The sequence below is a fragment of the Trichomonas vaginalis genome (genome assembly GCF_026262505.1).
Source record: "Trichomonas vaginalis G3 chromosome Unknown ctg_186, whole genome shotgun sequence".
NCBI classification, from domain to species: Eukaryota; Parabasalia; order Trichomonadida; family Trichomonadidae; genus Trichomonas; species Trichomonas vaginalis.
This window is the reverse complement of record NW_026529273.1, coordinates 81,871-105,588: the sequence shown is the minus strand read 5'-3', so window position 1 is coordinate 105,588 and position 23,718 is coordinate 81,871. Positions and strand designations below refer to the sequence as shown.

The 23,718-nt window shown below is 35.0% G+C and overlaps 11 protein-coding genes and 7 pseudogenes across 18 annotated transcripts, besides 3 other annotated features; 12 read left to right on the top strand and 6 right to left on the bottom strand.

The window, feature by feature from the left end:
• Window positions 1-18,138: part of a mobile genetic element that runs on past the window's edge.
• Window positions 12-503, bottom strand: TVAGG3_1090520 (uncharacterized protein; the record flags this gene model as incomplete). The annotated part of the gene is made up of 1 exon (XM_051257006.1): window positions 12-503. The coding sequence occupies one exon, from the start codon at window positions 501-503 to the stop codon at window positions 12-14; it is 492 nt and encodes a 163-aa protein (XP_051075763.1).
• On the top strand, window positions 806-2,130 carry TVAGG3_1090510 (annotated as a pseudogene). Its single transcript has one exon. A coding segment is annotated over exon 1 (1,325 nt).
• TVAGG3_1090500 lies at window positions 3,007-3,830 on the top strand (annotated as a pseudogene). The gene has a single exon. A coding segment is annotated over exon 1 (824 nt).
• TVAGG3_1090490 (ATP binding) lies at window positions 3,928-4,245 on the top strand (the record flags this gene model as incomplete). Its single annotated transcript, XM_051257005.1, has 1 exon — window positions 3,928-4,245. The coding sequence occupies one exon, from the start codon at window positions 3,928-3,930 to the stop codon at window positions 4,243-4,245; it is 318 nt and encodes a 105-aa protein (XP_051075762.1).
• TVAGG3_1090480 lies at window positions 4,265-4,816 on the top strand (annotated as a pseudogene). Its single transcript has one exon. A coding segment is annotated over exon 1 (552 nt).
• On the top strand, window positions 4,865-5,350 carry TVAGG3_1090470 (integrase core domain containing protein family; the record flags this gene model as incomplete). Its single annotated transcript, XM_051257004.1, has 1 exon — window positions 4,865-5,350. One exon carries the CDS (start codon window positions 4,865-4,867, stop codon window positions 5,348-5,350), a length of 486 nt encoding a protein of 161 aa, XP_051075761.1.
• On the top strand, window positions 5,928-6,485 carry TVAGG3_1090460 (organellar and viral DNA polymerase type B; the record flags this gene model as incomplete). Its single annotated transcript, XM_051257003.1, has 1 exon — window positions 5,928-6,485. The coding sequence occupies one exon, from the start codon at window positions 5,928-5,930 to the stop codon at window positions 6,483-6,485; it is 558 nt and encodes a 185-aa protein (XP_051075760.1).
• On the bottom strand, window positions 7,126-7,500 carry TVAGG3_1090450 (uncharacterized protein; the record flags this gene model as incomplete). Its single annotated transcript, XM_051257002.1, has 1 exon — window positions 7,126-7,500. The coding sequence occupies one exon, from the start codon at window positions 7,498-7,500 to the stop codon at window positions 7,126-7,128; it is 375 nt and encodes a 124-aa protein (XP_051075759.1).
• Window positions 8,572-9,045, bottom strand: TVAGG3_1090440 (uncharacterized protein; the record flags this gene model as incomplete). Its single annotated transcript, XM_051257001.1, has 1 exon — window positions 8,572-9,045. One exon carries the CDS (start codon window positions 9,043-9,045, stop codon window positions 8,572-8,574), a length of 474 nt encoding a protein of 157 aa, XP_051075758.1.
• TVAGG3_1090430 (uncharacterized protein) lies at window positions 9,134-9,511 on the top strand (the record flags this gene model as incomplete). Its single annotated transcript, XM_001277666.1, has 1 exon — window positions 9,134-9,511. One exon carries the CDS (start codon window positions 9,134-9,136, stop codon window positions 9,509-9,511), a length of 378 nt encoding a protein of 125 aa, XP_001277667.1.
• Window positions 9,563-10,070, top strand: TVAGG3_1090420 (annotated as a pseudogene). Its single transcript has one exon. A coding segment is annotated over exon 1 (508 nt).
• On the top strand, window positions 10,193-11,160 carry TVAGG3_1090410 (annotated as a pseudogene). The gene has a single exon. A coding segment is annotated over exon 1 (968 nt).
• Window positions 11,256-12,045, top strand: TVAGG3_1090400 (annotated as a pseudogene). The gene has a single exon. A coding segment is annotated over exon 1 (790 nt).
• On the bottom strand, window positions 13,488-14,345 carry TVAGG3_1090390 (uncharacterized protein; the record flags this gene model as incomplete). Its single annotated transcript, XM_051257000.1, has 1 exon — window positions 13,488-14,345. The coding sequence occupies one exon, from the start codon at window positions 14,343-14,345 to the stop codon at window positions 13,488-13,490; it is 858 nt and encodes a 285-aa protein (XP_051075757.1).
• TVAGG3_1090380 (uncharacterized protein) lies at window positions 14,370-14,642 on the bottom strand (the record flags this gene model as incomplete). The annotated part of the gene is made up of 1 exon (XM_051256999.1): window positions 14,370-14,642. The coding sequence occupies one exon, from the start codon at window positions 14,640-14,642 to the stop codon at window positions 14,370-14,372; it is 273 nt and encodes a 90-aa protein (XP_051075756.1).
• Window positions 17,450-18,138: a terminal%2Cinverted (terminal inverted repeat of Maverick-1C/2 transposon ID:TVAGG3_1090370).
• Window positions 18,139-19,317: 1,179 nt separating this feature from the next.
• Window positions 19,318-20,155: a mobile genetic element.
• Window positions 20,156-20,784: 629 nt separating this feature from the next.
• Window positions 20,785-21,495, top strand: TVAGG3_1090350 (SLEI family protein family; the record flags this gene model as incomplete). Its single annotated transcript, XM_001288987.2, has 1 exon — window positions 20,785-21,495. One exon carries the CDS (start codon window positions 20,785-20,787, stop codon window positions 21,493-21,495), a length of 711 nt encoding a protein of 236 aa, XP_001288988.2.
• A 26-nt stretch (window positions 21,496-21,521) lies between these two features.
• On the top strand, window positions 21,522-22,175 carry TVAGG3_1090340 (SLEI family protein family; the record flags this gene model as incomplete). Its single annotated transcript, XM_001287556.2, has 1 exon — window positions 21,522-22,175. One exon carries the CDS (start codon window positions 21,522-21,524, stop codon window positions 22,173-22,175), a length of 654 nt encoding a protein of 217 aa, XP_001287557.2.
• Window positions 22,176-22,321: 146 nt separating this feature from the next.
• Window positions 22,322-23,272, bottom strand: TVAGG3_1090330 (annotated as a pseudogene). The gene has a single exon. A coding segment is annotated over exon 1 (951 nt).
• Between the last annotated feature and the right edge of the window lie 446 nt (window positions 23,273-23,718).

Below are 23,718 nucleotides of genomic sequence, written 5' to 3'. Positions count from 1 at the left end.
ACATTCATACTTTATATTTTTAGCTCTGAGTTCTCTTGTAAGCTGTTGCATTTAATATTTTCTAAAAAGTCTACTTCAACAGTCATTCGCACTGGTGCCTTCAGTTCTACAGGCTCTCCTTGAAAGTCAACTAGTCTGAATTGCATGTCTTTCAAATTATGAGGACTAATGCGAACCCATTTACCTAAATGAGTTGCTATGACAGGAACGTTTGGAATGAACATTGAATTTACTTCATAACAGAAAGACTTATATTCTACTGAACCTTTACTATTAACTCCTGAAATACCTGTGACATTAGCTATTTTTGACTCAATGTATAAACAATTGCCATAACATACGTATGGAACAGATTTCATCTCAATCGTTTTGTCAATACTTTTCAAAGGAAATGTCATATGGTATGCTCCCAGAAGCAATTGAACTCTATGACTCATTCGTGTTATCTTAAACTCCTTCGCATAACTGAACTTCAAAACTCCTGCAATAAGTTTAACATTCATTAAGTTTTCTTCGTTCTCCTTGTTTATTGTAGTATTTATGAGAGCATTTAACACTCCAGCTAATGTTTCCATCTTATATTCTACATTATTGTGAAATCTTATTTCGTGCTTCTTTCCATCTATTTCAAGCTCCATGAAATCTGTTTCATCTGTTATAACGAATGAAGCGATAGTATTGAAGTCAACCATTCTGAATGCAAGTGGCTCATTCTGTAGACCTAAGTTTGTTTGTAGCTTTACTGTCCCGTATTCGTTTGGGTCTGTACTTTGCAAATAGAACAACATTTTATTCTCATTAAAATATGAGTATAGCTGCATATGCGTATGAAGCTGACAGAGCTAAACGTTTATATTTTGGTCAATACTCTCTCACACTTACTGACAAATATATTTTATCAGTGATGGAAATACCGAGAAATACATAACATGGAAGGACTATGAAAAGTTTGACCCTATTTTAACTCCATGTACAATGCCATTCATTGTAAATGGTGAAGTTGTCATGAAGAACGACACAACAGTATATAAGTCTGTATATGAAGCATTAGAATATATGTTGAATTATAATCCCGAAAGATTTGACCCAAGCACTACACCATGTGCAATGCCTTTTATTAAGGACGGTGAAATCGTAAGAGTTCCGGATTCAACGGTTTATACTGCTGTTCAAAACAGTTTACAAAACATTTTAGCGAATATCTTTAATTCAGAAACTACAGAAATAAAATTACCATATATAACAGATGCTAAAGAAATTAAATCAAAAACGACAACATTATTTACGTCACTTAATGATTTAATGACTTATATCATTAATATTCCTGCACCAACTACAGCATTTGATCCAAACTCGACGGTTTGCAGTGTACCTTTCATAAAGTCGCAAAGCGACCAGGGCGAAGCCCATGACAGTTCATTAATTACTTTAAGGGATTCAACAGTTAATGAATCATTAAAGGCGTCATTAATGAAAATCATTGATTTTAACTCATTCACGAATACATATAATTCATTCATTAATGTTTCATATGCTTCTAAAGAAGGTGAGCCAAAAACTATCGATAAAGCGGTGTATGAAATAAAAGCATCAACGACGAAATTGAATTCGTTAACTTTTGACGGTGATAGTTTCGTTAATGACATAACATCGGGGAAAACAATTTTAACGAAAGAATATTTAAAATCTCATGTTAGTGAGTTCGTTGAAATTGAAAAAGAAGGTGGAATTAAGTTCGATCCACTGAATTTCATTTTCAGCTTAGCGAATGCGGGTGTTAGTTTCGCTGAATGGACAACTATACAGAGTGAAATAAATGCAATATGGACGTTTTTGGGGTCAAAAGCGGGAATGGGTGAGCTTGTAAATGCTGCAAGAACATTAGGTGAAACAGGAAATTTTGTAGATGGTTTTAAAAGACTTGTTTCAAATGTTTTAACAAACACAAAGAAATTATTTAGATATACCATACATAACGGACGGATTTTCGAACAGGTAGCAACAAACCCTCCGGTTATGGCTGCGTTGATGATGGTTAGAGATATAAAACCACGTAACGACGGGAACGAAGAACATGAACAACAGGATACTGGTCGGGTTATTCAAGACATTAAAAACGTGTATCCTGAAGTTATTGATTTATTTAGAGGAGTTAATGATTCAATTTCAAAACATTCTATAACCCTCGATGAAGAGAATAAATTAACAGATTATATATTCGTCATTATTGCAGAACTAATGAAGAGAATAAATGAAAAAGGAATTGGTGATATCATTAATGTCAGCGATGTAATGATGAAAAGAAATTTTGACTCATTATTTACAAAACCGAAAACAGAATATAGTCTTTATGACGTAATTACCGAATTAATGAAAAAGATTAATGATAATAAGAGTTCTGGCGGAAGAGTTGAATTAGAAGTGAATGATGTTAATGAGAAATTAGCCGAAAAAGCAGATAAAAACCACGTTCATTATATAACTTCAGACGAACAGATTATAACGGACTACCATGGATATTTAACACGAAGTGATGAAGCGAAGACAAAAAATGTTAATGAAAGAAGATATAAATACATTCGTGCTAAAGGTTATGACATAAGCTGTACTGTACAGTATGATGTAGCTAAAGCACCAGAAGCATTTGGTTATACCGGTGAAATTTATGCCTCTACTTTCTCTGTTAAAGGTGTATTAGTTGAACCAAGATTACTTTGAGAGTTAAGTCAAAAATAACGTTTGAAGATGCTATTAAAAGTAAAGCTGACAAAGATGAACTTGACGCAACGAACAAAGTTTTGAAATCTCATAAACACAACATCTCCGATATAAATGAACTTCAAACTTCTTTTAGACAGTAAAGCCGACAAGAACCATACACATAAATCCTTCACTACTGTTAGAGCAGACGACATAATATTGAACTTTGACCTTGGTTCAAGTGCACCTTTAGAGAATCCAAGTACAAGCGTAAAAGATACACTAAACTCCTTAAATAGTAAATGTATGAACATTGAAGGTCATGTCAGAAACTTTGAAACACATGAACTACCAGCAATGTTAGATAAGAAAGCAGATAAGAACCATACACATGATTTCTTCACAACTGTTGGTATAGAAAGTATTGAAGGAACGGTTGAAGAAACTGGTGGGGATGCATTATATTGGAAACCTCCTAACTTTCCACAAGGTTTAACATCGGAGGAAAACATAACGACGATGAAATACATTAGATGTAGAAATGTTTATGTCATGGAGGATGAAAATAATGTTAAATTCACTGCTCAAGATTTATATGATAAGAAAGCTGACAAGAACCATACACATAAATCCTTCACTACTGTTAGAGCAGACGACATAATATTGAACTATGATTTGGGTTCAAGTGCACCATTAGAAAATCCAAGTACAAGCGTAAAAGATACACTAAACTCCTTAAATAACAAATGTATGAATATCGAAGGTCATGCCAGAAACTTTGAAACACATGAACTACCAGCAATGTTAGACAGTAAAGCCGACAAAACTTATGTGGATACAGAACTAACAAAGAAATTTTCGAAACCAGATACAATGACATTTACAACAGAAATTATAAATGGTGAACCAGCAACTCCATTTGAATTTGTTAGAGGTCTTCAACCAGATACTTTTGAATTTTTCTTGGATAATTCTATTGAACTAACATTACATTATAAAAGTGGAACAAATGCAACATTTCATCCGGGAGATACATTCCAAATGGTATTTAATGACATAAGTTCTTTAGAATATGTTTATAGAGTTATGAGCATATATGATTTAATATATCCTATAGGAGCTGTTTATACGTCTATGAATCCAATAAATCCAAACACTTTATTTGGTGGTAGATGGTATGAAATAGTTGACAGTTTTCCATTCTACACTAATACGCAGTCAATGAAGATGGGAGGTTCAAAGAAAATAGGTATTGAAAACCTTCCTTCACATATGCATAGGTTCAGTGGAAGAACATCTGTGGAAGGAAACCATTCACATTCAATAACAAAAAGAGGTTATATAAATCTTGCAGCGGGTTCGAATAGACAGGGAATGAATAGATATGATATCTCAGATGACCCCAAAGATGTTAGCACAGGTATTTTCTGTGGAACTGCAGGAAATCATACACATGTTGTAGCTGGTATTACAGACCCAGCAGGTAATGGAAAAGATTATATGCCTCCTTATATAACAATGCACGCTTGGATACGAGTTGGTTAAAATCTTTAACTTTACATAAATGAGCTTGAAAGAAGTATTCGAACAACATCCATGGAGGTCATTTAAGAAATTCAATGAAGCTGCAAAGAGTTCGGGATTTACTAACAGAGCTGAAGTGAAAAGGTTCTTTGACAAAAATGTTGTACATCAAACAAAAATAAATCCTTACGACTACTTTTTACCAATTTACTCCAACACTCCTGACGCATACCAATTTGACACTCTCATTCAAAGCAGAAAAGGAGGACATAAACCATTCCTCATCTTCATTAATGTTAACACTCGCAAAGCTTTTGCGTATATAATGAGAAATAAAGGAACTCATGAAGTGTTAAGAGTTTTACAAAAGTTTGTAGCAGAACATAGCCCAAGTATTTTAACATCAGACCAAGACGGTGCATACCTCAGCAACGAAATCACAGAATTTCTCATTAAGCATAACATAACTCACTACACTACTGAAGACCATAACCATAACATACTCGGTATCATTAACCGCTTCATAAGGACTCTCAGAGATTTAAATCAAGAGCGAGACTTTACCGAAGAAACAATGAAACATTTCATCGAAGTTTACAATTCCTCAACACATTCTACAACAGGACATACACCAAATTCAATGACACAACAACAAGAAGAAAAGTATATACAAAAGAAACGAAGTCAAACACAAAATATCAGAAATTCAACACAATTTACTCTCATTCCTGGAACAAAAGTTCGTGTAGTTCTTGACGACAAACCGTTGACAAAGAAACGTTTAAGGTTAAGTCGAAATTATTATATCGTAGACTCTACGCAAGGTAATGGATATCTTATAAAAGCTGCTGACGACTCCATAGCATTTTACCCTCGTCATAAATTAGTCGAAAGTAGTAATGGCAAACTTGCTGAAACCATTGACGAAGCAAAGCGAGGAGTGGTTATTGAAATACTTGACTACAACATAAACGATGACACTTATAAAGTAAGATATGAAGGAGGCGTTGAAGATGTTATACCATCTAAGAACTTGAGAGAATCTAAACCAACTCATCTGGGACCATTAGAGCGGGAGTACTGGAAAGATAAAAACATGCCAGAAAGAATAAGAAAATTCTTCTAAACTTTTTCGTTGGATGTAAATCAGACAAAAATATATTATAGGTGAAGAGGTGAGATTTCACCTGTTTTCTCACCTGTTTTTTCACCTCTTGAATTTTCGTGAATTTCCTTAAGATAGAAAAAATAAAGTTAGTTTTATTTTTATTTATTTTTTATTTTGTATAAAAGATATGATTTCAACAATCGGCACAACAACAATTCAAGCCGCGAACGGCGGGACTCTGTCCACAACAACTTCACCAAACTCGTTAGTCATGAATCCAACATCTATGTTAGTAGAGATGGAAAGCTTCATTCCTTCTTCATTTACTTTCGAAACAGAAATACAAAAAATTAAGCAGGAACTTTTAACAAGTAATTTAGACTGTAGTGCGAAAGATGAAACAAATGAACAGTATCTTTATGAAATGGAGGACCTCATCGACCATTTACCTAAACTACCTGAAATTCAGCATCAAAAACTAACTATTCCTGAATTCGACGAAATTGAAGTCAAAGCAACTGACTCAGTAGAAATAAAGAAGTTCATACGTAAAGTAAATTATGAATTCCTTGGTTTTCATTGCAACCATAAAGTTATGGACAAAGATTGCGATATGGTATATAAGAATGTTTCTGACATATATAAATCTGAAGAATTTAAGACCTACGACAACTTTGTTTCGTTAGTTGCTGAATGTGTTTGGGAAATAAGAGATAAAGATAGAAGAGGCAAAGTATGGAACGAACAACTAAGACCCGCTATGTTTGAGATGAAGAGAGCAATTGACGCTTTAGTTGTTCTAGCAGGTCAAATTTCAATGTATAATGCAAAAATGAACCCACAATGTTCAAAATGTAAAGCAGCAATAAGGAAATATAACTACTCCGTCAAAGAGATAGAAAGAATGCGAAACGACTATGCAGACTTAAAGAAAGAAGCAGAAAAGCCAGCAGAAGATAAAATGGACATGTTAGCATTTCTGAACAAAAACTATCCAACAGTAGAAGATTTCCTTCTATCTGACGTCAAGAAGAAATATAAAGAGACTTTCGGCATTGTTAAAACTTTTGATATCCTCAGCGAAGAAATAGAAGCTACAAAACTGTTTAGGATTTCAAATATACATCGTACAATTCATGTAAAACGCTTGTGAAAAAAAGAGGTGAAAAATTAGGTGAAAAAAGAGGTGAAATCTCACCTCTTCACCTAAATTATATTTTTGGTCATTTACACTCATTTACGAAGAAGTCATGACAAAGCATTTACGATGAAATCTTGACAAGGCATTTACGAAGAAGTTATGACAAAGCATTTACGAAGAAGTTATGACAAAGCATTTACGAAGAAGTTATGACAAAGCATTTACGAAGAAGTTATGACAAAGTCATGAGGGTGAAAAATTAGGTGAAAAAAGAGGTGAAATCTCACCTCTTCACCTAAATTATATTTTTGGTCAAAGCTTCCACGAGAGAAAAGATTCCTCATTTGCTAAGGATTCCAAAAATGAAAAAATCGTTGATTTCGGCTGAGAAAAAACGGCAAAAACCCTTCTTCCACGGGAACAAAGAAATAAAGAAGAAATAAAGTAAATTTTTTATTTATTCCCGTGGAAGATAGAGCACTTTTATGACACTTTTTATTCACGACAAACAAGACAAATAAAGAAAATAAGAAAATACGGCGCTGTCGCGGTTCGAACCACAGACCCTGACCCCTCCATAACACCACCTTAGACCACTGTGCTACGTAGCCTGTCGACATAAGATTTTATAAATTGCATATTTGACGTAAATTTATTTCCATCTGGCTTCCCACTGCATAAGATATTCATACGTGTTTGTAAGACATTCATTAAACTTCTTTTCTATTGCATCTAATCTTGCGTTATTTTTTTCAATAACTTGTCTGTATTCTTCATCATCTCCAGCAGTGTTTGGGTCTTCACGTTTAAAATATTCATTGTTAACCAATTTTTTATCTACAAATTTTATTAGTGTTTGATTCACTTCGTTATGATAACGGTCATATTCTTTCAATACGTAAGTGAAGACAAAATGCGTCGTACCTTCAATCTTAAAGCTTAAAGAACTTTCAACACAGTTTTGAGGGTCTGTCAGTGCGTCAATGAGATAGTATTCGAAGTCAGTCAATAATCTTTTTAAAGTCATTTCATACAGGATAAAATTTAATGTTGTGAAGAAATAGTGTTTATCTCAAAAAAAATAAAGTTAGTTTTTTTTTTTTTTTTTTTTTATCCTGTATGTAAAGACAGATATGTCAACATTAGAGAACACAACAACTGCTATCGTTCATGAAGTCATAAATGAAGAATACGAATACATACAGTATAACAAACAATTGAGACTCATTCGTTCTGTCAAAGACGACATGTACCAAATGCAAAGTATTTTGACGGCTTGTTTTGCTCCAGATACTAAGCTTCCTAAAGACTGGTTTAGGAACCAAAGCACCATAGAACTATTAAGTGAAGCACAGCGAGACGTACTTTTTTCTGAAAACAGTGAAGAACAGCGAGTAGGTAAAAAATCCCAGTCGCCAAAACTCTATGAAAACCGTGAAAAATTGCCAAACGGTTTGAGAGGATATTATGTTCATAGACTTTTAGTAAATGCAGTTGCAATGTGGGCTTCACCACGTTATGCTTGGAATATTTACAAACTTCTTGACGAACTTCACAGACAAGAACGTGGAGAGATGGAAAAGAAACTTCAAGCAAAAGATGAAGTCATTGAATCCAAAGACAAAAGCATACAGAAAAGAATACCGCGTTCAGTACCAAAAGGAAAGGAAAAGAACTATAAGTATATGATTTATACTGAAGAGTTGGAGAATGAAGAAGACAGAGATATGGTTATGTTGCATTTAGTCAGAAGAAACAACAAAAGCTTTTACGACCTTGCTAAAATATATAAATCTGACAGAAACTGGTTCTATCGTGAAAACTTACCGATTTCAATGACACCGAATGAGCAAATAAAAGAAATTGTCAAAAATACTCTTCCTCAAACACACTATGACATCAAAGGTTGCACAATACTTACCTTCAAAGAAGACTTACCATTACTGAAGGAAAAAATAACAGAATATTTCGATAACTTCAAAGAGGAAGAATGAAGTCACGACAACATTAACGAAGAAGTCACGACAACATTAACGAAGAGAGAATGAGGTGAAAAAACAGGTGAAATCTCACCTCTTCACCAAAAATATATTTTTGGTTAAATAGCTTCAGGGTCAATTTCTTCAACCATTTCACTTCCTTCGTCAATGTCAATAGAAGCTTCTTCAACCTTTGGTAAGAACTTTTGTATAACATCTTTGTTCGTTATTGTCTTCAGAGATGAAGGATAATATTTCACAGATGTTTCACCCTTCTTATATTCTTTCTGTTCGGAAAGATTCATAGCAATACTGAAGAAGTCAATGTTGGAGTTCTTTATAACAGTATAATGAGTATCTTTGACATTCACGAAGAAACCCTTTTGTTTCAAAACTACTGCTAACTCTTGTGAAGTATAACGTTTGCGGTCAATGACAATAGCTAATGGTCTGACATACTGACCGAACTTAGATTCTTTCACAAACTTCTTGTTAAAGATAACATTAACGTTTGCAGAACCATTGAACTCATTCTTGATGGCAGTAGCGAGAGCATTGTATGAAAAGAACTTGCAATCTTGCATGTGTTTCATTAAAATAAAAATATTAAATTATTTTGAAAAATAACTTAAAAAAATGTAATCTAATTTTTCAAAAAATATTTTTTATCCGATAGAAAAGATGACAGAAAAATTAACTTTTTACATAGCGCCAGACCCTTCTTGCCCACATCCTTTTAAGCCACAATATATAGACATAGAACTAAATAGAGAAAGCGAAATTCCACAATATATATACATAGAACTAAATAGTGAAGGCGAAATTCTACAAACAGAAGAAAGCGAAATTCCACAAACATATAGAGACCTAGATAACGAAAATGGATATGCGCTATTCTGGTTAGATTGTCCTTATAAAATGTATGAAAAAAAGGCTTTATATGAAGAATATAGAAAATATTGTCATGAAAACGATATAAGACCAAGCTCTAGAGAAAAATTCTATGCTGGTATAAAACATCTTTTCGAAGTTCGGAATGGCAAATATATAAAGAAATAATTTTTCTAAGTTTATTTTTTCGAAAAAATATTTTTTTATTTCCTACTAAAGATGTATCGGAAGTTGTCTAAGTTAGAACACTCGGAAATAAAACAACTTCTTACAGAAGCTAATATAGATGTTGCAAAACATTACGCGACAAACAAAAAAGCACTCGCTGACTTCATTAAAGACTACAATGGTGCAATAAGTTATGATAGAATTCATGAGTTCATAAAGCCGCAACGCGGCGAGGACGAAGTCCATGCAAGAGCATTTCCTTTAAATGACATTGCTATTGACTTATATCATAGACGTTCAGTACCTCATGAAGTAAGAAGAGAAATGTTTGACATAACAAATGCGAACGTTGGTCATACTCGTAAAGCTCTTTCGCATGATGTTCGTCAAGAAATGTTTGACATAACAAATGCAAACGTTGGTGAAACAAGAAGAAGAGACGACACACTGAAACAACAGAGAAGAGAGATGTTTAAAAGTGCTATAGAACAAGTTCGCAAAGCTAACGATGTCATTCGTTCCATTGACGACAAACCAAAAGAAGGTGAGAGATGGTTAAAGAAAGATGAAGAGAATAGGAAGAGAAATGTGAAGTCAGGCAATAGACTCATTGACTTTAACATCGAAGCTTTAGATGAACCAAACAGAGAATATTTACACAAACATTTCGGTAAGGTTTTCATGAGACTCTTAGAGAAAATTAAAATAAACTCGCAACAAAGATGGATGGTATGTTATAAACTTGGTGGAAAGTATGAATGTTCTACGTTAAACCTCAATAATATTGGAACATTACTACATCAGCTCTTGAAGGAGAACTTTATATCAGAGATAGAAGCAAATGCTGCAGGTATTGTTGAAATGCACTATGACTTCTTCTTGACAAACATAAAGAATCTTACTGAAATAAAGATGTATGATTTAACAGAATATGAAGGCTTAACGATGTCAGATGTAAAGAAAGGCAAACCAAAAAAGAGACCATATAGAGATGAAAGCACACTGACAAATGACCAGAAAGCCATTTTGGAAGCTCTTAAGCAAACAGGAAACCCAGCACTTATAGAAAGCTTTTGGAAAGATAATGGTGAAAAGAAGTTTTATAAGAAGAGAAGCGGTCAGTTATGGAAGTATCTTTGCACATTACCTATAAATCTTGAACGCTACCAAATCTTCAATGAACTGAACAAAAGAACTGCAATACTTATGACAGAGGACAATTGTTTCGTTTATGCTTGCATTCAGGCTGGAGTAAATGAAGAAACTATTGACCACATGAGAGAAGTCATTCGTGTTAGAGACTTTCCTCAAAGTAAAGTACAAGAAATTTCTGACGCAACAGGTATAGCATTTAATGTTACCATTGGTTATTTCAATGACTCAAGACATAATGAAATAAAGAGATATATACCAAAAGAATGCGAAACTGTTAGAACTATTGACTTACTTCTTGTTGAAGACCACTACATGCTAAATGAAAGACTTCCAATGACAACATACTTCATTCGAAACTATAAAGAAATTCTCAAAGCTTGTGGTGGAATGAACATTGAGAAACAGATGAAGATTTATACAAAGAGAGAAGATAAATATGTAGTTCGTTATGATAGAACAACACCGTTATGGGATGTTATGAAAACATTGTGGGAGTGCAAATATTTCGAACCTATTTCTTATGGAGAACTTTTCACATATACTACTGACTTATATAAACAGAACCTTGCACCATTTAAAGATTTGACATATGCTCCAAAGTATTGTGTACAACTGAAGAAGAAAGCAGAGTCAAAAGAAGTAAATAAAGCTAAATGTAAATTCATTCCTGAGCACGTTTTCTTTGCTGACTTTGAGTGTAGTACGGATGGCTTTCATAAAGCTTTTAACATCTGTTATGACAGTGAAGATGGTTCAGTGAGTGAAAGCATTTGGGGTCAAAACTGTGCAACAGAATTTTTGGAAAGACTCCCTGACAAGAGTTTAATATATTTTCACAACCTCAGTTATGACATAAACTTCATCTTAAGACACATGACAGAAGTGAAAGGAACTCCCATCATTAAAGGTTCACGAACAATGCAAATAACTGGTTTATATAAAGGACGGGCAATTATTATAAAAGACTCTTACAGTGTTATAAATAAGAAGCTTAAACTATTTCCTGCTATGTTTAACTTACAAACAGGACCGAAAGAAGTATTTCCATATAACTACTACAGCAGTGTTTTGTTAGCAAATGACAACAGAACTGGTGTCATTTCTGAAGCATGTAAGTTTATCCGGGATGCAGATACATTTATGAAAAACATAGATTCCATCAAAGGTTGCAGAATAGATGAGAACCACTTCGACTTAGAAAAATATAGCACGTTTTACTGCAAACAAGATGTAAGAATTTTAAGAGAAGGTTTTGTAAAGTTCCGCAATGACTTATTGAAAGAGTTTGATTTAAACGTTTATGACTACGTTAGTATTTGTTCAATTGCTAACAAATTGTTTGAGAACAGAGTATACTTCCCGAATGGAAATCTTTATGACCTCTCAAATAAACCAAGAGAATTTATTTCGAGATGCATTCAAGGTGGAAGATGTATGTTGTCAGATAACATGAAACAAAAGAGCAAAAAGAAACTCATTGCTGACTTCGACACTGTTTCATTATATCCTTCAGCTATAGCAAGACTTTATACTTTAGAAGGTATTCCAAAAGTATTGAAGGAAGAAATGTTAAACACAGAGTATCTCATGAGACATTTATTCGATGATGACCAAAAGGAACCCATTGGTGAAAAGTTTATGTCTGGCTTCTTTGTTCTCATTAAGATAACAGAGATTGGTATACCCAGACACTTTCATTTAATAGTTTGCGACCCTGAACTAAATCCAGAACTTAACGTTCCAAGAAGTTCAAACACTTGCTGTCTCATGTATGTTGACCATATAACATTACAAGACCTCATAAAATATCAAGGTGTCAAATGTGAAGTGTTGCAAGGATACTATTACGATGGAAACAGAGATATGAGAATAAGAGATGAAGTAAAGAAGTTGTTTGAGTTAAGGTTAAAGTATAAGAAAGAAGAAAACCCCTTACAAGAAATTATAAAACTCATTCTGAACAGCATTTATGGCAAAACTATTCTATCTCCTATTGAGTCAAAAATAACCATAGTAGATGACAAAGATGCTATAAGATATGCTATAAGAAATTACAACCATATAGTGAAGTTCGAAGGTTTGGATGGTTCAGATAAAACTATTTTCAAGCTAACGAAAAGCATTTGCAGACACTTTAACTTCTGTCCACTTGGTGTTAATATTCTGTCTATGTCAAAACGTATTATGAATGAAGTATTCTGTACTGCAGAGGACATGGAATATCTTTTACCAGGATACCGACAGTATGCACTTATATAATGAAGACATCCCAAAGCTTGCAGCAGAGTTTAAGAAGAGATACGGTAGAGAACTTATAGGAAAGAACCTTGGTCAATTTCATAGCGACTTTGCAGAAATAACACCTGGAAAACAAAGTTTAGCTTATAAAAGTATTTTCTGTGGAAAGAAGACCTACATAGACTTACTCACGAATGATTTAAATGAAGTTGCATTTCACTGCAGAATGAAAGGCGTGAAGCAAGATGTTATTGCTTTAACCGCTAATGAAATGTTTCCTGAAGCTATACAATGCTATTACAATGAAGATAAGAACATTCACATACCTGTTGGAACATATGACAAAGACTCTGAGTTCAGTTTAATGAAACTTTACAAAGCACTTTATGATGGTCAAGAGATTGCATTCGACTTATGTAAGTCATGTCAACCTTGCTTTGCTGAAAAGTTCAACTTTTCAATAACGACTAAAACAAGCTTTATTCGTAAGTTGAAGTTCTGAGGTCATTTATTTTTGTCAGCAATGAGGTCATTTGTGATAAAAATAAGCCGCTAGCGGCATGGGCGAAGCCTATGTGGTCATTTACAATACAGCTATTGTAGAGTTTAACAATTGTGCTTCAATGTATAAACAATCTTTCCCATCTGGAGGTAAGAACACTGGGCACTTATGGTCATGAGTGGAGAACATGTCTATCCAAAACTCACGATTGAAGCCAGTAAGCTTGTAATACTTAGGATTTGACAGTGGTGAAGTTCTTGTATGACCAATGAACTCATTTTCAACTCCCTTACTTAAGTTTGAATATAATATAGCTTGCTTTCTATCCCAAATGCCAGGTGTTACAATCTTTGAAAATTCATTTTTCCTCGGAAGTATTGCATCATAATTGAAAACATTCTTGAAGTCTTCATTGGGTTCAGAGATTTGAAACCTTATACGTAATGGATTTTCTTTCTTTTTAGCGACTTCATTGAATGGTGAATATATAACAAACTGACAGTCATGAGTTCCATCTTCATTTTCATTAAATTCATAATGAAAGTCTATAAGTTGTGGCTGACTACCTTCTTCTTTCAGTTGTGCAAGAAACTCACGTAAAGGCTGTAAAGTTTGTACTTCAATATTGAACTTTTTCTCGAACATCTCATTAAATGAAATCATACATTGCAACAATGTTGTATCGTCTTTAAAGTATTTGTATATGTGAATGTTTTGGGCGCTTAAAGACTGTTCGTCATTTTCTATCTCGACTTGAAGTATAAAGTCAACCTTTCTGAAAGCACGTGTTATATACATAGATGTTATGCCAATGTACTTCTCTTCATTTATGTTCACAATCCAGTCTGTTGGAAACTTAAACGTTACTCTGTTCCCCTTTATTTTGACGTCAGGGTTTTCACTACTGAACGCAACAGATAAAGGTATTTGTCTATACATTTAGTTTGGATAAAAATAAACCATTTACTCTTTCTTTGCTTCAGCTTCCTTTGCTTTTTGTTCTTCCTTTGCTTTTGCTTCTTCTCTAGCTTTTTTCGCCAGCAAACGTGGGTTCTTCTGTCTTCCAGCAGCTAATGCAGCTAGTTGTTTTTCACTAAGTTTTCTCTTTGGTCTCTCTGGCTTTTGTTCTGGTTTTTGTTCCTTCAGTTCGGATAAAATTTGTTCACGAATTTCTTTCTTCAATGCTTCAACATCTATGACCCCTTGGGTCTTGTCCGTAGGATTTGACTGAGTCATTTGACTGTAGATAAAAAACTAAATTAAAACTTTAACCGATGTAAAATGAGCTTGTCAAAATCAGAACGAGAGTCTATTATATTAAATGACGCCAGAGGAATACAACATCCTTTCTATTATGTAAGTCAGAGTAAAGATGGTAAAATATATGTAAGAAAAAGAAAGGTTCCATTAGCGAATACAGAGAGCGACAACATTAAGGTGCATGGCACCGAGCGAAGCCCATATAAAACCTTCTGTACAAACTGAGCCACCAAAAGAACAAGAAGAAAAGAAGCCAGATGTACTTTCAATAACGAACCAAGAGCTTATTGCAAAGTTCGTGAATTTCATTGAAAAGCAAACCGAGTCAAAGAACCCTGACCCACCAGTGAAAGAAGTCGAGACAAAAGAGAATGTACAGTTCATTGAAAATGTCAAGAAACAACTTCCACCACGAATACCAAGAAGAAGAGTGAGAATAATGAAGTAAATAGATATTTTTATCTGAAGTAAATACATGCAGAACGAACAGTTAAACGAATTTACTCCAGCAGAGCATATTCATCAGATTCGCTCATATTTCGATATCATAGACAATGCAGTTCAAATTGGTGACACTAATAGAAAATATTCTGACGCAAAGATTCCATCACAACCTGGAACTGCTAAAGATAACACATGGGTAACATTCAATCTCTCACCTCCTGGTGAAAATATGTTGGACCTTTACAATACATTCATTACGTATAAAATGGAAGGTCAATTTATTGTAGATAAAGAAATTGGTTCAGGTTCCAATAAAACAAACCCACCAGGATTTTGGATTGGTTTCGATGACGCTTTCTATGCAGTTGCTGGATATCAAATCCTTGCAAATGGTCGTATCGTATATTCTCAAGACAACGCAAGAGAAGAAGCATATATAACTTCAAACTCACAAACTACCGAACAAATAAAGAAAGTCGATGTTTTTTCAAAGACTCGACATAAAGATGTATGGAGTCATTCGGGAACATGCAGAACAGGACAAATTGTTAGTGGTCCAATTACAGCAGGAAAATCATTTGATTTTAAGCTTCGTTTAAGAATTCCTGTTAGAAGATTCCTTCCATTAGAAGCTATTCGATTTATTCCAGCTTTTGCAGGAAACATTCAGCTTAAAGTAAAGTTCAGTAGCGACGCCTTACAATGCACATCTATATCTGTAAATGATATCATTGCTTTCAATCCAACTCTTAAAGTTGCATTTGCTTCAGATTCAAATCCACCGACAAATAAATTTGTTCCATGGAATGAACCATTCACTATGATAACGAAGGCAGTAGAAGCTAGTGGAACAGTTACTATTACAACTGTAACCCAGCAACTATTTCGAACAAAGATGGATTTTAATGAATGTTTTATTCATCCAAAGTCATTCTCTTTAGACCCTAACATTTATACAGAACTTGTAGAACATTATACAAACGCTTTATGTTTTCCTGTTAAAGTTATGGATTGGATTCCTATGGATGGTTCATTCTCAAAGAATACAGATAGTTCAAGTGCAACATTTACAGCAGCTTATACGCCTATTAATGTTAAAAGTATTTGGGCACTATTTAGAAAGAAAGACAACTATTATGTTAATTTTGAGAACCCTAAGTTTAAATATCTTCAGCTTTCCATGGGAGCTTATGGAAATATGCCTGCAGAACCTGAAAAATCATATGGACCTGTATTTTATGAAATGGTTGCGAACGCTTGCAATACAAACAATGATATGATGGATTTAATGAAGATGTTATGAGGTCATTGGTGGATGATGGTAGTGTGGAACATAAATGGGATAGCTATGACAACACACATTTCTTATGTGGTTTTCCAACAGAAGTGGACTTTTGCTTCCAGCAAGGTCAAACATCTACTGCTCCAATAACATACAAATTGTCTGTTAAAGGACCTATTGAACTAGCAACAGAAAATGTACCAAAGCCACTTATTGGATTTATGAGGGATTGTTGCTTTGCAATACGTGCAGTAAGGCATACCAATAATAAGACTTGACGACTATAACTTAGCACGGACGACAGTGAGGAATAAAGGATGAACGTTTATTTTTAAAGCTTATAAATGAGTTCTTCATCAAGCTCTCGTGAACCTTCACCATCTGTGAAACAAACTTTACCAAACGATTATGGAGCACCTATTGAATATTTCTTACGAGCTGCACAATGGCAAAGAGCAGTCTCACCAAGGTTAGGTGTTCCACCAGCTCCTGTCAAAAATAGCATTTGGTCAAGTCCTTATATAAGATATGGTCTCCCACTAGGTTTGCTAGCTACAGCAGGAGCAGTAATGATGTTGAAAAGAAAAACAAAGCAAATGTTATAAATAATACTGAAGTAGCTGAATTTGAACAAACTCCGACACCATCGCCAAAAACCTTCAATGACTCCTGAACCTATGGAAGTACAAACTCCTGTTCAAAAGTCAACTCCTAAACCGACTCCAACATTTAAACCAGAACCTACTCCTCAAATAAATCGTAAAACTCCTGCGTTTCCTTACTGAAAAAATAACGTTATTTTTATTTTATATTAAAATTTTTATTTGATTGAAATGACGACTAAAGTCACTGAAGCAATGAAACAAAAGTTTTTGGTAGAATACATTAAATCAGGAACTATTCCAGAAGGTTTTTACATTCATACTATGAAGGATGGTAGAGTTCAGTTTAGAAAGATAAAGCAACCATTAGATAGAGAAGGTATATTAAGGAAGATTAAACTTCATGAGGACAACATTGCTGAACTTAAGAAGAAGTTAGAAGAGTTGGAGAAAGGAAGAGAGTTATAAAGCAATGAATTCAAGGGTGAAAAAACAGGTGAAAAAAGAGGTGAGATCTCACCACTTCACCTAAATTTATTTTTGTGCTATGTTTTCATACGTGTGAGTGGTGATATCATTAATTTTTAAGTTTATTTTATTATTTAGCGAGAACGTTTATTTTTATAAATGACAGAACAAAAGCAACTCATTCGAATTCCACAGTATAACAAACATACATTTAAACATTTATTCTTCCTTCCTGAACATAACATGTTCTTTCAAATACATCCGAGACCAGTTGACTTTTCATTGACTGTGTATAAAGATAGAAATAGTTATATCATTAAACCATACGATGACGAAGGTAAGTTATGTAAATTGTACGTTAAGAAGTTAGAGAAAGTTTATGGCTTCAAGTATGACTACAATAGGGTTAACACTGATGATGAAATATTGATTTGAGGAAAATTTATGAGAACATTAGTGTAGTCGTTAGTGAGAACGATAGTGAGAACGTTTATTTTACATTAGTGAGTTCGTTAGTGAAGTGAAGTGGGTGGTGGTTTTGTAAATATTTAAGGTTAAGTTAGTGTTGTCGTTTGTGTTGTAAAATATACGTTAACGGTTTCGTAAAGTGTCAAATTCACAAGTATTGCGTACGGAGGAACGCAGTGCCTCCATACCCAAGATAACCATACTAACTTGCGGTGTGTTATTATTGTACTCCCAAATAAAGGCAGGAATAGCCTGAATGCTTTGGCAGCGCTCCAATGTCGGCCAGAATCTCTCAATCTTCCCATTTTGGTAGGGAGAATGAGAATCTGTATGCCGCCATTGGACGCCCAAAGATCAAGTAGATCTTGAAAGGCGCCCCTATTTTCTGAACCGTTGTCGGTCCAGAAACAATAAGGGGCGCCAAATTCAATGAAGGCGGAAGCCGCAACGTTCGCTGTCGTCGCTGCCAGCATATCTGGTATTTGTATACACGCTAGGACTTTGCGGCTAAAATCGTCGATTATGCCATAAATATACTGGCCACGAACACCCTAAAATAATGAACATCTGCGTGCCAGATAAGATTGGGTGAAAGCGCCCAATATCTTACTGCTGTTTCTGGCCCGGCATGCTCTAATCGCGTCTTGGTGAAATGATTTTCTTTGAAGTATCTGCGTACTTCTCTATAAGATACATCAATTTGTTGTAATTTCAAACGTTTCCATTGTTTTGTTTGACCACAGGGAAAGGCCCAGTGGTCATGTATCACAGCAAGAGCTTTGATTTGGTCGTAGGGATTGACCCTACGACCTTTCTTGCCTTTAGGCAATGGGATATTCTGTAAGCTAAATTGATTTTGTAAAAAAGATTTTGAAACATCTAAATATTTTAAATCATTTGATTGAAGGGTTGGGGCGATGGGAACATGGGTGCAAGCTTCTTCCCATGTCATTTTACCTTCTTCAATCTGATTGGAAATACCAATTAGGTAAATTCGATCGACATACCCTTTGTAAGGATTCATTTTAATGAAGTACGTTAACAATCAAAATATTCTATAAGTGTCTAGTATGGAATTCAAAAGAATAAAGAAAATGGTAACGTAAATAAACGTATTATGAAATAATTTATAATTAAAATGAAAAAAAGAAAAAATAATAAGTAAAGTGACTGGAAATGAAAATGAAAATCAGTGTACAGTTTTATTTTTTTCTCGCTGTGAAACGTATTCGGTCATTTTTTTAAAAATTAATTTTTTGTTAGAGATAAGAGCTAAAACTCGGTAAACAACTTCTTTATGTCTAGAAAATTCTATCTTGCCTTTTATTTTTTTCTCGCTGTGAAACGTATTCGGTCATTTTTTTAAAAATTAATTTTTTGTTAGAGATAAGAGCTAAAACTCGGTAAACAACTTCTTTATGTCTAGAAAATTCTATCTTGCCTTTTATTTTTTTCTCGCTGTGAAACGTATTCGGTCATTTTTTTAAAAATTAATTTTTTGTTAGAGATAAGAGCTAAAACTCGGTAAACAACTTCTTTATGTCTAGAAAATTCTATCTTGCCTTTTATTTTTTTCTCGCTGTGAAACGTATTCGGTCATTTTTTTAAAAATTAATTTTTTGTTAGAGATAAGAGCTAAAACTTTGCAGACAACTCCCCCATGTCTAGCAAATTTAACATTCGTCTCCCATTTTTATATATTTGGTTTAGAATGTTCGAAAATGCGTAATATGGTCATTAATATTAATTGAAAAGAACCTTGAATTAATTCAATCTGATCTCACAAAATATTTTAAATTACAAACTTTGTAGTTTGAATAGATAATTAGTATTAAACTCAAATAACTAGTTTATTTTTGAATAAAAATTATTTGAATTTATTCAATTTTGTGAATTTTCCTTCAAAAATCAAGTTTAAATATCTTATTTGCCATATAATTATAAATACAATGAAACATATTCGAAATTGAAAAGAATGACTTTTTCTGTTCTTTCAATCATTCAATTTGAATTTTGCAATATTGGATTTCTCATTAAATAGCTATTAAAAACAACAAGCAATTTAACTTACATTCAAATTTATTTGTGTTATATTCAATCTTCTCAAAACTTATAATTTTCGGCTATAGCATGATTATATGCTATATAATATAATAAACCTATAATAGTATCATTCTTTCAATTATTTGAAGAGAAAACCGAAAAAATATATTTTCGGTCTATAACAGTTATCGGTTCTTACGCTTTTGGAAGGAGGGATGGTATTTTTGGAGCATTTATATTACATTGGTACTAAGGCTTTTGGAAAATTTACAAAATAAATTTAATATTTTGTAAATGTTATCGGTTCTTACGCTTTTGGAAGGAGGGATGGTATTTTTGGAGCATTTATATTACATTGGTACTAAGGCTTTTGGAAAATTTACAAAATAAATTTAATATTTTGTAAATGTTATCGGTTCTTACGCTTTTGGAAGGAGGGATGGTATTTTTGGAGCATTTATATTACATTGGTACTAAGGCTTTTGGAAAATTTACAAAATAAATTTAATATTTTGTAAATGTTATCGGTTCTTACGCTTTTGGAAGGAGGGATGGTATTTTTGGAGCATTTATATTACATTGGTACTAAGGCTTTTGGAAAATTTACAAAATAAATTTAATATTTTGTAAATGTTATCGGTTCTTACGCTTCCTCTCTTCATCAAGATGCTTCCTCACTCCATCATGCATCCATCATGCAGCTTCCTCTCTTGATCAAGATGCTTCCTCTCTTGATCAAGATGCTTCCTCTCTTCAACAAAGTGATTCCTCTCTTCATCAAGATGCTTCCTCACTCCATCATGCATCCATCATGCAGCTTCCTCTCTTGATCAAGATGCTTCCTCTCTTGATCAAGATGCTTCCTCTCTTGATCAAGGTGCTTCCTCTCTTCATCAAAGTGCTTCCTCTCTTCTTCAAAGTACTTCCTCTCTTGATCAAGGTGCTTCCTCTCTTCTTCAAAGTACTTCCTCTCTTGCTCAAGATGCAGCTTCCTCTCTTCATCAAGATGCTTCCTCTCTTCTTCAAAGTACTTCCTCTCTTGATCAAGATGCTTCCTCTCTTCATCAAAGTGCTTCCTCTCTTCTTCAAAGTACTTCCTCTCTTGATCAAGGTGCTTCCTCTCTTGATCAAGGTGCTTCCTCTCTTCTTCAAAGTACTTCCTCTCTTGATCAAAGTACTTCCTCTCTTGCTCAAGATGCAGCTTCCTCTCTTCATCAAGATGCTTCCTCTCTTCTTCAAAGTACTTCCTCTCTTGATCAAGATGCTTCCTCTCTTCATCAAGATGCTTCCTCTCTTCTTCAAAGTACTTCCTCTCTTGATCAAAGTACTTCCTCTCTTGCTCAAGATGCAGCTTCCTCTCTTCATCAAGATGCTTCCTCTCTTCTTCAAAGTACTTCCTCTCTTGATCAAGATGCTTCCTCTCTTGATCAAGATGCTTCCTCTCTTCAACAAAGTGATTCCTCTCTTCATCAAGATGCTTCCTCACTCCATCATGCATCCATCATGCAGCTTCCTCTCTTGATCAAGATGCTTCCTCTCTTGATCAAGATGCTTCCTCTCTTGATCAAGGTGCTTCCTCTCTTCATCAAAGTGCTTCCTCTCTTGATCAAGGTGCTTCCTCTCTTCTTCAAAGTACTTCCTCTCTTGATCAAAGTACTTCCTCTCTTGCTCAAGATGCAGCTTCCTCTCTTCATCAAGATGCTTCCTCTCTTCTTCAAAGTACTTCCTCTCTTGATCAAGATGCTTCCTCTCTTCATCAAGATGCTTCCTCTCTTCTTCAAAGTACTTCCTCTCTTCATCAAGATGCTTCCTCTCTTCATCAAGATGCTTCCTCTCTTCTTCAAAGTACTTCCTCTCTTCTTCAAAGTACTTCCTCTCTTGATCAAGGTGCTTCCTCTCTTCTTCAAAGTGCTTCCTCTCTTGCTCAAGATGCAGCTTCCTCTCTTGATCAAGGTGCTTCCTCTCTTCATCATGCAGCTTCCTCTCTTCAACAAAGTACTTCCTCTCTTGATCAAGATGCTTCCTCTCTTCAACAAAGCACTTCCTCTCTTGATCAAGATGCTTCCTCTCTTCTTCAAAGTGCTTCCTCTCTTGCTCAAGATGCAGCTTCCTCTCTTGATCAAGGTGCTTCCTCTCTTCATCAAGATGCTTCCTCTCTTCTTCAAAGTACTTCCTCTCTTGATCAAGATGCTTCCTCTCTAAATCAAAGTGCTTCCTCTCTTCTTCAAAGTACTTCCTCTCTTGATCAAGGTGCTTCCTCTCTTCATCAAGATGCTTCCTCACTCCATTATGCAGCTGCTTCTTTTCTTCATCAATTCCTCTTCACCCTGGAGCTCCTCAGCTTTATATCATTTTAATTGGATTTTTTGAAATCCACCTGCAGTAGGATAAAGGAGATGTAACTCACGACTAAGAACCTGGCCATATGCTCCATTCCAGGCCAAAACAGATTGCATAGCCACAAACAGATTGAAATACCAATCCTGTTGCTGCATGGGGCGTCCATATTCCATTTGGAAGACTTGCATCATCACATTTGGATCTGTAAGGACTTTGTCGTTGACAAAATTGGGCCTTGCAGGAGGAACTCCATTTGCTACAATGTATCTGGAAGCAAGAGGTTTGTTCATATCCAATGGATAGATTCCTGTTGCTTTAAAAGCATTTTCGATGTTTGTAGCTGTGCAAGACACACTACATGCATCAAGGAAGCTGCGAACCATGATATAGCGCAGTTATCTGGCGTTCCATACATAATTGATCACCATATGCCCTTGCTGATCGTACCGGATAGTCGCCATATCAAACAACTTCTTGAATTGGGCCTTCAAGGGAGAAAAAATCCCAACATCAAGAGGTTGTAAGATATGAGATGTATGGCCTGGGAGAACAAGAAGCTCGATATTGAAGGCGCTCAAGAGGCGAACGGCCAAGAAAGAGAGCCTGGATGGATGACCATCTACAATTAGGAGAAAAGGTACCTGGGCATCAAACACATTCATTTGAGACCTTTTCTCCTGTACTTTGCAGATGAACATGATACAGTATACCATAAAAAGGTATTTGTTCATCCATCCACTCTCGGAGCGAACAAAAAAGGCGTCCAGATCTTCCAATTCCGCATCAAGGGTCTTCTTTTGTGGAAGTATCACCATTGGCTTCATAGTTGTACCATCTGCAAAGATGGTACAGACACCTGTAAGATGTGGAAGCTGAGACTTTTCAGCGCGAACTGGGCGATTCCGGCCAGCAGTAAGAACTTTATAGCGACGTTTGGAATAGAGCATTGTCTCGTCCATATTCGCAATAAACTTCTTCCTGCGGGCAAAGTATCTATGCTTGGAGAGGAAAAATTGGCGAATATGGTTTGCGTCACAGGTAGAGCGTCGGAGCATATCAATAGTTTGGGAGCTCACAATCCGAATTGACAATCTTGTGGCGATATGATTAAGCCAGCCACGGGATGGCGATGGGCAGTAATCATCGAGCTTCGCTAGAAGATGCGGGCATCTTGCAGTGATTAGTACCCGCGCCGCAAATTTTAATCTCCTATTTTGTAATTCCGTACAGACAGCAATGGCCATTGATGTTGTAATACAGTTCAAGTCGTCTGCCATCTCTTGAACAAGTTTTTTGAACTGCATTTCATCTGGTAGTGACAAAAGGGTCATACCACCCCCTGACTGACCTTTTGTCCATGAACGACAAGTAGCAGTGCGCATGATTGCGCGTGCTACTGTCGTCT